Raw genomic sequence first — 15,271 nt, forward strand, 5'->3', positions numbered from 1 at the left:
CCAACACCAGTCGGTCATTAAAGGTAAATAAATTCCCCCAGGATGATGTCAGGGTTTTGATCACCCTGTCAATGTTTGTTTTGATTGTCTATTATACTTTGCATCACATATTCACTATAAGGTTGCTCACTGATTTATTATAAGACTTCAGTGTTATAGAACAATAATGCCACTAGTATTAAAGATCCAGTGTATAGATGTTGGTGGCATCTAGCAATGAGGTTCGAATTGCTCAGTCCACCGCTCCCATCTCCCCTTTGAAGCATTATGGTGGCTGACACAGAAGCCACCATAATGACACATATTTACGAAACTCACTCGTAGCAGTTTGTCCGTTTAGGGCTGCTGTGGAAACATGGCGAATTCTATGTAAAGGGACTTGAGGGACTCTTAAATAACTGGTTCTTACAAACACGTCTAACAAAAATCATTACTTGTGTGCCAACACTGAAACAACATAATAGCTTGTATTTATTGCTTATTTTTCTGGTATTGTGTGTGTCTACACGACTGTTAATGTGACTTTATATACATTTTATATTTACTATTGATCAGTTGATTTCTGAAATGTTGTTGTTACATACGTGTTTACAGGAGATCTATGAACAAAAAAAATGAAACTGAACTGGGGAGTTGAATTATGCTAGGAATTTGAGTCATGTTTGGCATTCCTTTTGGCCGTTTTTGTTCCTCTTTAATTTGTATTGCTTACTGTTGTGCTTGTGTCCTCATCAGGTGTCACTACTGTGTGAGTTGTGAAATCTCTTTTTAAATATTTACTTATATCACATACGAGCAGTTGCGCAGACAGAGTTTCAAATAAAGGCCTTACTTGACACTACAGTCATGTTTTTTATGAATCCAGATGATTTTAATTTATATATCTACAGTTCAGGTGTAAGTAATTGGTACTTAACGTGTTACTGAAAGAATTTTTTTAAAAATGTGTTTGAGTAATAAAGATTAAGGTCTAAACGTTTCATTTAAGCCCAGACTGTGAATCCACACGTTATGACCATGTCGTAATGTGCAAATATAAATTAACTAGTTATAATTAATTTTAACTATTAAATGTTCACTGTGATTCAAGTAATTGGTGAGTCATACATAACATATGGAGAATGTTTTTTATTATTATAGTCAAAGAGCATTCCTTTTCTCTTATGTTAACAAAGACTGTATACGTATGCACAAGGAAATATGTTGCTCTGCCAAATAGCTTCGAACACGAGAACGAAAAGAGCAAAGAGAAACACAGACTATTTAGTACAAGTCCCACTGACTAAAGACACATTATGGGTGGAACAGACAATTCTTAGACACTCAGCATACGAACAAACTAACCTCAGTGTGGATTTACAAAGGTTAGGTAAGTAGATGCTTACAATGAAAAAGATTAGTTGAAGAATTTACTAAATAAACTCCTCAAATGTTTAAATGTTAAGTAAATGTTCATCAAAGTAAACCAAACGTACTGGCATTAGTATAGGTGCTGCTCAATAAGTGAAGAAGTCATGACTAATATCGTGCCTCCCTCAGACTAGGCACAAGCACCGCACAAAGGTATCTCAAAGGTAAAATCAACAAAAAACATGAAAAAAATTACAACGACGGTTAATCCCGAAAATTAATCTCCTAATGCAGTCAGATACAAAGCATGCTGGATACTACAGATCAACTGCCAATGATATTTATCTTCAAAAAAGATTTATGTAGTCTCAACACAAAATAAACAAGTAAACTTAATTTGACCAATATAAATGGGTTTAACACAATAACAATAGTGGGATTTACTGAATAATTTGTTCAATTAAAAATACTAATTTTTTTTAAATCTTAACAACCAAAATTCTTTTATTTTACTCACAATATATTTATGTTATATTAACAAATTATTTGTTAAAAACAGGAATGTAATTGCATTACATATATTTTAATAATTTATTTTCAAAAAACATTTCATAAGAAAATATTGTATCGCAAACCATACAGAGAGTCATGTATTGCCAAATCTCTTATTCATTCATTACAATTGCTTTAACAAAGAAGGACTTATATGTTTTTTTTCATGCAATGTCTGTTCAAAAACAGTAGTTTTATTTTCCGCACAGAAGATTGCAAACATTGTCCAGAGATTTAGACTGATCACTTATTTTCTGTTCACATCTGTATGTACTAAAAGTTGTGTAAAGTATAAAAAAAGTATAAAAGCTATACAATAGTGATAAAGTTGTGTTGTCAATGTTATATTCATTGATTTATATCTACATTAAATATCTTTGCACAGTCGAATGGTTTTATCAGAGACATTCTAAGAGAACTGGGGAGCTTAACCGTTTGTATCATTCTATCACAGCAAACTTTGAGGCGATACAAGAAGGATATTGATTTCCTAAATGAACGTGTCACATAGAAACAGGTACACACGTTATTTAAGCAAGTGAGCAAGTACTTCTGATGTGATATTGCTTTTGCTTTGTTCGCAGTTGCATGGGTTTTACTTGTTTACCCTTAAGTCATTTATGTTAAGTATATTCATTTCATCTCAGAGTCAGACACACAGTGTATATGTTATGATGATACCCAAAGTTATATCAAAGTTGAACGTATTCAAAGCAAAATCTAATTACCATTGTGGCTCCAAGTTTAATATTTTTCCTGATCATTCCATAATCCCACAATGCCCTAAAATGTTGTTAATAACACATTTGCTAAAATATTTTATTTATTTTTAACAGATGTAACAGGAAGCCACACATTCATGAGCCAAACAGGTCGCTTGTTCTGAAAAAGCATACGCGCTTTGAATACTTCAACGAGAAACATGGCCATTGAAAGTAAGATAAACTGCACCCAACATCTTGTTAAGTCATGTTTTTGACTCTTTTGAATTACAACAAGTTTTGCCAGACTTGAAATTGACAGTTTGGAAATGACACTAAAGTATAGCTCAAGGATTTGAATTCAAGGAGTTAGATATTCAACATGAAGTCTTAAAATGTATTGTAAGAAAGAAATGCTTCTTCTAAGAAAGGTTGACTAAAAGTTATCCTGCTGTGAAAGAACACTTTACAGAACCTTAACCAATGCAAACATGCAATCCATTTTTCTTGTGCTTTTGTTTGGATTCTGGACCAAGTTCTTTTTTAAAAGACTATCTTATAGACTATCTATCTTCTTAACTTTTCAGATACTGAGCAAAGTTTAAAGTGCCTTCTTGGACTTACCATAGCTGTCCTGCTTTTCTATATATTTGACATGCCTTCAAGTAATTTCCCAAAAACGAGCACATCTTTACAGGTGAACTTTATTTCTTCTGCTATTGTATTTGTGTATGCATGTATACAATTGATCTGCCTAGTTTATTAAAGATATACTGTTAGTCGCCCAAAAATGAAATTTTGTCATCGTTTTCTCACCCTACAGTTGTTTCAAACCTGTACACATTTATTTGTTGTGTTGAACACAAAGAAAACATTCTAATGAATCGGATAGTAATGACTACAATGCGAGTCAGTGGTGACCCAAAAAGGCTTAGCAACAAACAGTCATTATCTTCGTTTCTGTTCATCACAACAAATACATGTATACAGGTTGGTTGTAACTAGAGGGTGTACATATAGTATGATGACAACATTTTCAGGTGAACTATCCCTTGAACACTGTTATTTCATGTGATGAGCTTTAAATGAAGATTTGTTCTTTGATAAAATATAATAATTTAATAATTTCAGATCAGCAACAGCTATGCAGATGAACTACAGCATCACATAAGACAAAAGCGTGAAGGTCTAATTCATGATTCATGCTATGTCTTGTACACATTGTTCAAATTATAGTATAGTATAGTATTTTTTGAGTTTTCAAACAGCAAATGCAGAAAAAACAGATCCCTTTTCCATAATATGTATTGCTAATAACGTGTACTTATTTTGTGCTTCAGTTTACATCACTTTACCTTTTTTATACATTACAACATTAAGCTTACAATGTTTAACATGTTGGTGCTTTTACAGCTTTGTACACAGACTTTGAGGTTGAAATTGAGATAAATGCCACAAACATCTCTATGATCAATGACTTAAAAAGTTATCTGAAGAACCTTCAGCAAAAATTTATAGTTAACAATGTCAATGTGACATTAAACACAACCTTCTCGACAGGTAAATCATTTCACATCAACTTCTGACCACAAAAACAACAGTCATTACTTTACAGTCTAACAACACAGATCTTCAACTTATATGTTGAACTGTACGTTTCTTTTTAAGTGTGCAACTTTATTGACACTGGTTACCAGTGCTCGTGTGAGGATAAGTATGTCTGGCCTTGTGACATGTGTAGCACACATGGGAGCTGTAGCGCAAATAGTGACACATGCACCTGCATCAACACTCATCATAATGGACAGTACTGTCAGCCAACCAGCAAGATTCCAAGTAAAAGAAAAAATATTCTCATTATTTTCAATAAGTTAAATGCCAGTTCAGGCATTTCTGGTGAATTGTCAGTTGTCAATTGTCAAGATGTTTTTCTTTACCTGATGCCTTCAAGATCTGCCTCACATAAACATCAATTAAATTAGCTGAGGAACACTGTTATCCCCTCACACTGCTGAAAGTTTTTTTATTTATTTAAAAACTAGTTCATACTATTTTCGGATGAGTTTAAAACATTACCCTATCGAGGATGTTAAATATCTACTGCCACAACAACAAATGACGGTTCACCAGCTGCTTTATGTATAATTTCTTAACAATGCAACATGCATATACTGTACTGCATTCTGTTTGTTTCTAATATATTTTCATCTTCTCCCTGAAGATATGACAGACTGCACTCCACCACAAGCAGGTACGTCACATTTGCTAGACCTCTGCAGTTATATGATTGTAGTAAACTCCCTGCAAAATAAAAGCAGTGTTAAAATTGTAAAGTTCAAAATGAATATCTAATGAAAGTTCAGATAAATGCCACATCAATAACGCATGGGAGGCCTCTGGTTCACATCTGTGTGTTCTTAATAGACAAGTATATACATTTCAGTGTGCAGCAAAACAGTATGCACGCACTGGGACATACTGTGCTAAAGCGGAAGTGGCTGCTGTTGGCACCTGTTGACCTACCTGATTCTTAAAGTCATCAATATACAGCCCTTCTTATTTATTCATTCTCGTGTGATGTTTTTTTATAGTTAGATTTATTAATTCAGTGAAGCATCACTTAAGTGAGTGCACTAAACTCTGTCTACTCGCGGTGAGTTGTGGGTATTATCAGACGTTTAAGTATACATCGTTCTGCACTTCAAATTTCTAGCGGGAGTAGTATAGACCATCCGGGAATCTTTGGCATACTGTTTTCAACATACTACGATTAGGCACATATTAATTCTACTTTCGAATACTGTTTAGGACAAATAGTACGCTGACTGGGATTCAGGGCATGTCCCTCCAATGGTTAAGCCTGTATAAAATGACAATGATACATTTTGTGCACAAACAAAAATAACGACTTTATTCATCACTTTATTGAGCATGTTACGCTTGCGTTCAGGTGCGGATTAATGCACAGGCTTGCCTAGGCTGCAGCCTAGAGGCCCAACCAGTTTTTTTATTTGAATTAACTGCAACGCAACTAAAAATAGACCCTCATTGGCCCATTAAAAATATAACAAAAAATAAGCCGGTGATTGGATAGATGTGACATTTAGGTCACATCTGTCCAATCAGCTGCTGTTGAAATCATGTCAGTCCTTTTCATTTACGTCACTGCTATTGCTAGACGGCATTGCGGCAAAATGTCCATCATATTTTGTGTATACTTGTATAAAACTGGAGCTTGCACTCTCCTGGTTTTTACCGTTGCTAAACAACCAAGAATGTAGAGGAAACACTGTAGTATTTGCTGTCTCAATGTGTGTGTATGCGAGTGTTATTGTTCCCGACGAACCCTCAAAGTGTTGGTTTGGTGTCTCAGCTTGATTCAATCTAACCCTGGTGTGTTTGCATTCATCTTACGACTTAGGTTATCATGGACGTGCATGACACATGATAGTAAACAGAAAACGGTCAATATATTGTGTACGCCTTACGACTAGCGGTCATCCAGAGGCGCATGGGAGACTATAATTGTGTTTTTGCCAGAGAATAGCTTTAAAGCTCTTAAAAACAAGAATTAACAAGAATATTATGTGCCATGATCACTATTCATTTGAAAAAATTGTTTTTATCAATACACATGTCGATACACATACACATGTAATTAAAATTTTTCTTTACAGTTAAAATGTCAATGACAATTAATAAATCTTTCGATATCATTCTCGCCAAACCTGATGAACAAAAATACAAAAATTTTGCCAAAGAAATCCAGGATGCAGTGAGTATTTCATATTTCCTATAAAATAATTCTGAATGTTTCTGAAGGATATCAGGCAATGCCTTATGTCACGTTTGGTGGGACTTACTGTGTTCCTGACATATTTCCTCATTTTTCTATGTTTGATCTCTATGTCTCATTATGACACTTTAACAGGGGTCAATTTATTCCTCGCACAGACTGATTTTTTGCATATCCAACACATAATATATGTCGCACTGCACTGTCGCTACAGCCCTTATAATTATAATATATGTGTGTACATTTACAGGTCGAACAAAGTTACAGAAGTTTGCTACAACACTACGAAACCGGTTCAGTAAAAGTCACTGGCTTCAGGTATGGTCACAATAATAGTTAAAAAAAATATTATTGTTTTAGAAACATTTTGTTTTGTTCTGCGACTTGTGTGATTTGTGTTTTTCTCCATAGACCTGGTAGCACTATAGCAGACTACACTATTAATGTAACCAACAGCGATCTGAATTTTACCTCAGCAAACACAAATCTTTCCAACATTCTCTCGAGTAAAGAAATCCCTGTAGAGGCCAATGATTTTGCTCAGTCTGGTGAGTGTAGAGAATGTTTATCACAAAGTTAAAACTTTCACATCTCTTAGTTCTGACTGTATGTGTTATGTCGCTGGTGTACTGTGTGTTTGTGATATTAGACATATGTTTTTATTTTCAGATCAAAAGCCCCTGATCAGTACATCAGATAAATTCTATCCTCAGCAAAAGATGGAGCTGAAATGTCCACAGTCTGTTAACAGAAAAATAACATGGAAAGTGAATGAAAAAGTGCCAGACAGCACAAAATATACCATCGCAGGTGACACACTTACTGTGAACAGTGCTGCCTACAGCGACAACGGTAAATCACAGGAGTGTATTTGTGCTATTTTATTTTACTTTGCCTATACATAGCTGTAGATTGTATTCGTTTAGTTACATTTTATAAATATCCAATATCAAAATGAAATTCCTGCAGATTTTACATTTTAATTCATGCATTTGGCAGATGTCTGAAGTTATATAAAGTATGTTTTTTTATTATGCATGCAGTTCCTTGCATATACAACAATGCCCTACATTCCATAACAGTGTTGTCTGTTTTTCCCCACGTGTAGGCAGATACTCATGCATCGTGCAAACCGATTCAATACCTTACATCCAGTGGCAAGATATTAGCATCGAACAAGAACCCAGTATCAGTGTGGGTGACGATAATCGTGTTTTTCCATGTGATGGAAAAACTGTTAAGTTAACATGCCATATCAATGCAGGCTACAGTGTTGAGTGGGTCCTGAATGGCAAAGTGCAACCATCAGGTTATACATAATGTATCAATGATTATTAACAATGAGAAAATCCACATTCTTATTATTGACAAAAATTTTATTTCACTGTTTTTAATCAGATATCGGGTCAGACTCTATCACAGTAAACCATATATTGCCAAAGCAAGATTGTAAGGAAGAAATCTTTACCTGTCGAATCAAAGGTTTACCACAACTACACAATTTCAGTTATAGCATGAGCAATGTCACGGTTAAGACGAGCACAGACGGTAAGTCTTCAGTTTCTCATTCGTAATATACTGCAGCAGCAAGTTCTTTAGATGGTTGAGTTTAACTTGATTCAAATGTGTAAAGAACTCGCAAATAATAATCACCACTGCAGTGTAACAGACACCAAGTCATCTTGTGTGTAAATATTTTTAGAAATTGCACAACTATATCATATATTATGTTACTGTGAATAACACATGCAGAAAAAGATGTGCTCCGATGTTTGTGGCACCTAATAAAATATTTACAAACACCAGATTTTACCTGTAAAGATGACACACTTGGATATGGAAAAACAAATGATAAGACTAAAGGACTGTGTGAGAATGGCAAGGAAGGAAGCATAACGTATACATGCAAATCAAACGGTTGGACAATAGAACAGGATGACTGTGTGCTCAAAGTTATAAAAGATCTTGAAAGCAAAGTGGAGGTAATCTATTCATTTATTTGTAAAACAAATCAACTGTCTGATTGAAATGTTTGTAATAATCAGAATTGTTGTGCTTTGTATTGTAGGGCTTAGCTGTGACTGCTATTCCAGAGTTTATGGGAAACCTCAGTAGTGCTGTTGAGCAGAATAATGCAAGTGTAACCCAATCTGCTGCGACTGTCAAAACAATTGTTAAGATCCTCTCCAAGATTGCTGATTTGTCAAAAAACATAAACATAACGCACAATAAACCTGTTATGGAGGTAAAGTACTGTTATATTTGTTTATGTTTATGTGTTTAGTACATTAAAATATGGCACATTTGGATTTATACTTAATTAGGTAGATAATTATATATAATAATTAAAATCATATTACTGGTCATTATATTAAAAAAAATGTATTACGTTTCCAGAGTTTTTTAAACACAGTGGACGTCATCGTGTCAGATAATTCCAGTGAAACCTGGAAAAATTTGAACAATAAAAGCACGACAGGAAACACCAGCGTTAAACTTCTGCAATCTATTGAGAATATAAGTGATCGACTCTCAGATGAGTTTGCAATTAATCTCTCATCTATTCAGTTGAATAGAACTACAATAAAAAACTCATTCAACCAAACATCTCAACTTCCAAACTCAACGACTCAGATTGTGATACCAAATATTTCAGAAACGACCTTCATAACTGTTATATTCTTGTCAAATCTTAACAATGTTCTACCTACTCGTAATACTCCTAATAATGACAACAGGACATCACAAAACCGCATTAATGGAGACGTGGTTGTGGTTAAGGTCAGTAAAACAATTAACAACATTACGTTCGCTTTCGACATTGCGGATACATCACTGGGAAATCCTCGGTGTGTCTTTTGGAACTTTTCTCTTGACCGATGGGATACAACTGGATGTAAAGTCAAGATCTTAGGGAATAAAACAGACAAGGTTACATGTGAATGCGACCACACAACCTCTTTTTCCATCCTGATGTCACCATTTGCAACCCAAAACCCTGTAGAAAGCACAGCCTTAGCCTATATAACACACATCGGTGTTGCTATTTCATTGGCCAGCTTGATTCTGTGCCTCATCATTGAGATGATTGTATGGAAGTCAGTGACACGAAATGACACGTCATACATCCGTCATGTCTCAATAGTCAACATCGCTGTGTCTCTGGTGATTGCAAACATCTGTTTCATCATTGGAGCTGCAATCTCAAATCCATACGCAAAACTAGAGCTGATGATCCCAGTGGGTCCCTGCAGTCCAGTGGTGTTCTTCATGCACTTTTTTTATCTGTCTGTTTTCTTTTGGATGTTTGTTTCAGCACTTTTGCTTCTTTACAGCACTGTCATCATCTTTGGTCAATTGTCTAGAACTGAAATGATGGTCATTGCCTTCACAGTTGGTTATGGTGCACCTTTGCTCATAGCAGTTATAACTGTTGCATCCACAGCTGGAGCTGAAAACTATGTTTCAAAAGAAAATGCATGTTGGCTGAATTGGAAACAGTCTAAGGCTCTGCTGGCATTTGTGATTCCGGCTCTGGCTATCGTCGCCTTTAACCTTGTGGTTGTTTTTGTAGTTGTGTATAAGATATTAAGGAGAGGACATGGAACTACAACTCAACCAGATGAGAAACATGTTTTTCTGGTCATTGCCAAATGTGTGGCTTTCCTGACTCCTATCTTTGGTCTAACATGGGGATTTGGGATTGGAACCATGGTGTTCCCTGCCTTTGGCATTCATGTGGTGTTTGCACTCCTCAACTCACTGCAGGTACCACTTTCTGTTATTTTGTCTTCAAAATGTTATTTATGCATACGTTTTTTTATTCAGTTGTGCATTGGCAAACCAATTTAATGCTAATAATTTTTTTATAATTTAAGTCCCGTTTATTGTAAATAGTTCATCAATTTGGGTCATTCTTTTTTTAATTTCGTGTGCCCTCATACTCTTTCCTTAAAATCTGAAAATGCACTTCCTTCCTGTAATGACCATTAAATGACGTATGTTAGATGGCTTGGGCGGAGCGTCTGTTAACGCCTCACCATCAACTGTTAGTCTGATGCCAGTTTCTTTTCAAAATACAACTACTGTTTTATACATCAAATCGCAGAGAAAGACAAAAGCCACGCACACTATTATCTGATTAGAAATTCCATTTCACTCTGAAATTCGTAAAAAACCTTAAAAACTATCGCAACTTCCAGTTCACAGGTACTTTTATATCTATCTAATATATATTATTATATATATTCTTATTCATGTAATGGTTTTTAAACCACTTAAGCACGATTTGAAACTTTGCTTTGATGCGTTCAGTAGAGATAGAGAGCCTATAGCTGTGGGACACGGCACAACAACAGTCAGGTCTGGTGTATACAGTCACAGGCTAAGGTTGCATCAGTGAATCTCTTGTAGCAGACCAGAATTAAGTTCTCTTTCGTGCTTGAATGAACAAAACCACACAAGATTATGTCAGAAAGCCTGTTTAGTCTTGCATTTTCGTAAGACAACATGTTAAATAAAATTCTAAGTGAATACAGAGTTGTGAAAATGGGAAAGGGCTTCTGCCTGTCCTTAATGTTAATCTAAGAACAAAAGAAAAGAGGAATTCATTGTTTTTAACAGCTTTAATTCTTTATTTAATTTAGAATTTAGCATTAAAGACTGTAAAGTGTTTGAAAACTTAATTCAACTTCTGTATAATTCCTACCTGTTAGACATGACAGCTCTCAATTATTCCGTACTTCAATGTTGAACGACTATAATTAATGTTAAAATAAAGATAAACAATTTATTTTGCAGTTGCAGTACTAATATCAGAATGTTGGCTTCCATTCAAAAAAGGATGTTGTTAAAGAAATCTGGAGATTAAATGTGAAATTATTAGAATGTAAAATAATATTTTGAAACATTGATGTTTGTTAATGATTAATCACATTAAAATGTGTGATTGATCAGATAATTTTTTATCGATTGACAGCACTAATTAATATTAACATAACCTTGTTTTCCCTCATTTACTTTGACACCAGGGGTTCTTTGTGTTGGTGTTTGGAGTTATTTTAGACAACAAGGTATGAGATGAATCTGTCTATTCTTTGTGTGTCTTTACACTTGTGATTCTGATTTTAGTTAGTGTACAAAATCATATTTTTTGTCCTATAAAAATCTATTATAACCAGGAAAATAGGTTTATTTTACACTTATTGGCGGTTTCCCAGACAGGGATTAGTTAAAGCTAGACATTGGTTAAATTATTTAAATTTTTGTCGTTTTAAAAGCATACTTTACAAAAAACATTATTGGTGTACATCTTGAGACAAAACAATCACATTGATATATGTTAAGATTTGTTAGTGCAAGTTGTTTTCAATCTAAACACCACTAACATTTAGGTTAGTCTGGGGCTAGGTTTAAGCCTGTCCAGGAAACCACCCCTAACTCTTTTAAATAATAACGAGTTAAAAATATGACATTTATTATATATGATATGTAAAAATAAATGCTACTTATGTTATTTTAGTTTCAGTATGATTATTTTCTTTTTGCTCGCAGGTTCGTGAGTATCTATCAAGAGAGCTGTCATTAAAGAACATTAGTTCCACACGTACCAGGGTAAAAACAATGCATATCTAAGAACACTTGCATAACATTAGTCCTAAATATTGTCTTCTTCCATAATCATCTGGCCATGTTGATTTTACATGTACATTTTTATAAATTACAGAGCACTAGTGCAGGAACGTCTTCAAGTCAACTAGGTTTCTGGCAAAGGAAGTGGAGGAGAAGTAAGTAAATAATCAGATCTGAATGATCTTGAATTTATGGGTCTATATCATCCTGCTGTACATGTAAAGAAAATAAAACTGATATCGAGTAACATACAACTCTTTTCAGATGTGTACAACGTGTTTACTCCCAGCACAACTACATCCACAAACCACTTCAGTGGCTCAGGGACATAAACTTCATTAGAAACTGCTGAATTACAGGCATTTCCTCTGCTGTCATCTGTGTGTTATCCACATGTTCTGTTCTGTATATATTAGGGCTGTCAATAGATAAACCTTTTTGTGCGATTAATCACCCATAAATAGCTGCGCTCTTAATGGATCATGATCTTTACCTAAAATCCTAATGATTTTTTGAATAAAAGACAAATTTATTAATCAATAATTTGGTTATATCTGTCAATATTGAGATTTGAAAATAAGGGAAATTTTATAACCAACAAATATAACATTTTTCCCCAAACTACTTCACGGGAAAATCCCACCCTGCAGCCGATTCTAAAGATGTTATTGGTCATTTGAATCACAGTACTGATTGCCAACACCAAACACTGATCCTAAACCTACCCGTCATTGTAAGCCTAACCAATGAAATTAGCTGCAGGGCGGGATTTCCGCTTACTGTTTTGCGCCCAGTGTTTTTTTATAGAAATATTATAAATACGGGAGAAATAAGGGAAGATATTTAAAGGGATGATAGCGGGATAGCAAGGTAAAATAATAAATATCTTCATGCAAGTTAAGACTGGTTTTTGTGGTCCAGTGTCCCAGTATATAATAAAACAAAATCTATTTCATGTAATAATTTTCCAGTACTTATCTCAGAACATCAGATCATCTCTCACAGAAACAGTAACAGAATGTTTAGTTTACTTACAGTGTGCTCAAAGCAGAATCAATTATTGTTAATGAAGATGTCTGCTGAAGCATCAACGAATAATTCATAAGGAACTTGATGCACTGGAACTGTTAGACGATAATGAGAAAAGTCTTGCTTCAGGTTTTTTGCTCACATCTGAAAATATACTAGATGTATGTTAGTCAAGAACTGTTGTGCTTTTGACATGCACTGTATATTTATTGACATTAATAAATAATAGGTATGCCGGTATCGCTTTCGGGCCCGATACCACACTTATATACTCGTACTTGTAAAGATACATCGATATCAAAGACCGATACATCATGTGACATACCTGACAGAATTGACTGAAATATGTGCTTTGAAAGTTTGCGGAAAGCACATAAATTACGTGTTTATTCATAATGTGTTTAAGGTGGAGTTGTTTGTGATAAGGAAGTTATTCATTTATTCAATTCGTTTCATTGTGTTGTGCTTGGAAAATTGCCACCTCACCAAAACATTTAAAAAAATCCAGGTACAGGCGTCGGTATCGCTGAGTGCTCAGCCAGAGTCAGTCTTACACAGTGAGTTTTAATGAATTAATATCCTTTTTTCTTTTTGATGTGGCTTTCTTTTTTGAAAAAAATCATTATTAAAGTGATCCACATGACTTGTGCACTTGGGAAGGCTTGCAGTTTTCATTGAAGGACAGAGCAGAATGAAAACTGGGTCATTGTTTTATTTACCTGTATACTCATCTTTCCCTCCAACTGCTGTGACCAGTTTTTCGAGTCAGTGATGTAGATACTGTAGGTTATTTTGAAACCACAGTCACTAGAGGTAACATTCAGCTATCTGATCAGTTGATGTGGTGTGAAAGATGTTATTATGTTTTTGTTTTAAGACATACTGAACATAGCTGTTTATTGTTTCATTGTTTGACATTAGAGAAGAGATTGATGAACAACAATAGACTGAATCTACAGTATAAACTGAACTGGATAGTTGAGTTGCAAGAAAGCGCTGTTGGCGTTTTTGATCTTTTGTCAATACTTTAGTCATTTTATTTATCTTTTGATTTGTTTTGTTTACTTTTATGACTCTCCTATTTACTGTAGGTGACCTTGTGTGACACAGAGTTGTTTGGTGTCACTGCTAAAATATTTTTCTATGAAAGGGTTTAAATACTGCAAGTCTTAACCTTACTAATGTCTTTAAAAAGTTTGGAGAATAAAGAAGTAAGGAAATAAAAAAAGATTTATACTGTAAGTATTTTTGAACTAAGGGATAAATTATTTAATATGGATGACCTGCATTGTGCAATACAAGAATCTTAACGTGAACATACACTTCATGCAGGCACACTCTCTGTCAACTGTACATTTTATAAAGTTTTGATTAGGATTAATTTTTATTTGATTGATTTTAGGATTGTTGGTCACAAATAATTTATTTCAATTACAATTTATTTTGATGTGTTTTAATGTGTAAATGTGCAAAAGTATTACAAATGCAGTTTGATTTGGATCTTTACATGCAGTTATTGTCACTACTCTTACCAAGTGGTGTAGTCCTAACCAAAAAAGTGGTGTACTACGCTATAACCGGTGACCCCAAATGACCGAAAAAAGACAGAAGTCAGTGAGTTTGTCACTGCCATCTTGGTGTCACGGTTTCCCTCCGTCTCTCCCGTGTTTCCTCATGGACTTCCATGCTGCCGCACGCTTCGTGTCTGTAATCCCCACACCTGCCCATCATCAGACTCTTCACCCATGGACTATATATACTCAATCTGTTCCCTGGTTCGTTGTCTGATATTGTTTATGTTAATGTGTTTTTCTGTGGATCTACTAAAAGATAACCTTTGGATTGAACTCCGGTGTCGTGCGCTTCTCTAAACACGCTACACGTGACAATACTTGCTATAAACCTTATTTTATATGAAGAATAAACGCAATGATATAGACTGTATAGACTTAATGACTGTAAAGTGAATGAGGCTATAGAGATGGATCTGACTTGTTAGCTTTTAAACAGTATGGCTATGGAAATGCTTTGCTTCATTTCAAAGCGTGTCATTAAATATTAGCAAATAAATTGTGACAGATGTCAAAGATTCGCGATGCACCGCAATATCAAACAGTAAAGTAGAAAGTTTTTTCGAACATGAAAAATCACTAAGTAACAGCTTTTCTTAGTCCCATAGAGGACAATTCTACCAGGAAAGCATGCCAACGCA

The 15,271-nt window shown here is 34.7% G+C and overlaps 1 protein-coding gene across 2 annotated transcripts; it reads left to right on the forward strand.

Moving 5' to 3' along the window:
• The first annotated feature begins 1,229 nt into the window (after positions 1 to 1,229).
• On the forward strand, positions 1,230 to 14,903 carry LOC306904515 (adhesion G protein-coupled receptor F4-like). 2 transcript variants are annotated; one of them, XM_079474491.1, is made up of 21 exons: positions 1,264 to 1,369; positions 2,357 to 2,419; positions 2,739 to 2,837; positions 3,191 to 3,300; positions 3,735 to 3,789; positions 4,017 to 4,163; positions 4,272 to 4,439; positions 4,825 to 4,854; positions 6,281 to 6,378; positions 6,650 to 6,717; positions 6,811 to 6,947; positions 7,069 to 7,251; positions 7,508 to 7,708; positions 7,798 to 7,947; positions 8,206 to 8,381; positions 8,468 to 8,644; positions 8,797 to 10,167; positions 11,430 to 11,471; positions 11,953 to 12,012; positions 12,125 to 12,185; positions 12,295 to 14,903. In XM_079474491.1, the coding sequence occupies exons 3-21, from the start codon at positions 2,825 to 2,827 to the stop codon at positions 12,360 to 12,362; spliced, it is 3,315 nt and encodes a 1,104-aa protein (XP_079330617.1). In that variant the 5' UTR covers positions 1,264 to 1,369; positions 2,357 to 2,419; positions 2,739 to 2,824; the 3' UTR covers positions 12,363 to 14,903. The 2 variants fall into 2 exon arrangements, with proteins under 2 accessions (XP_079330618.1, XP_079330617.1); XM_079474492.1 differs by lacking the exon at positions 2,357 to 2,419 and having other exon boundaries at positions 1,230 to 1,369.
• The last annotated feature ends 368 nt before the right edge of the window (positions 14,904 to 15,271 follow it).

The sequence above is a fragment of the Barbatula barbatula genome (genome assembly GCF_947034865.1).
Source record: "Barbatula barbatula genome assembly, chromosome: 15".
Lineage (NCBI taxonomy): Eukaryota > Metazoa > Chordata > Actinopteri > Cypriniformes > Nemacheilidae > Barbatula > Barbatula barbatula.

Bases quoted from the DNA above. Each gene is read 5' to 3' on its own strand.
- LOC306904515 (XM_079474492.1), top strand. The intron at 3,790-4,016 runs GTCTAATTCATG...GTGCTTTTACAG, and splicing joins CATAAGACAAAAGCGTGAAG to CTTTGTACACAGACTTTGAG. The intron at 10,168-11,429 runs GTACCACTTTCT...CTTTGACACCAG, and splicing joins CACTCCTCAACTCACTGCAG to GGGTTCTTTGTGTTGGTGTT.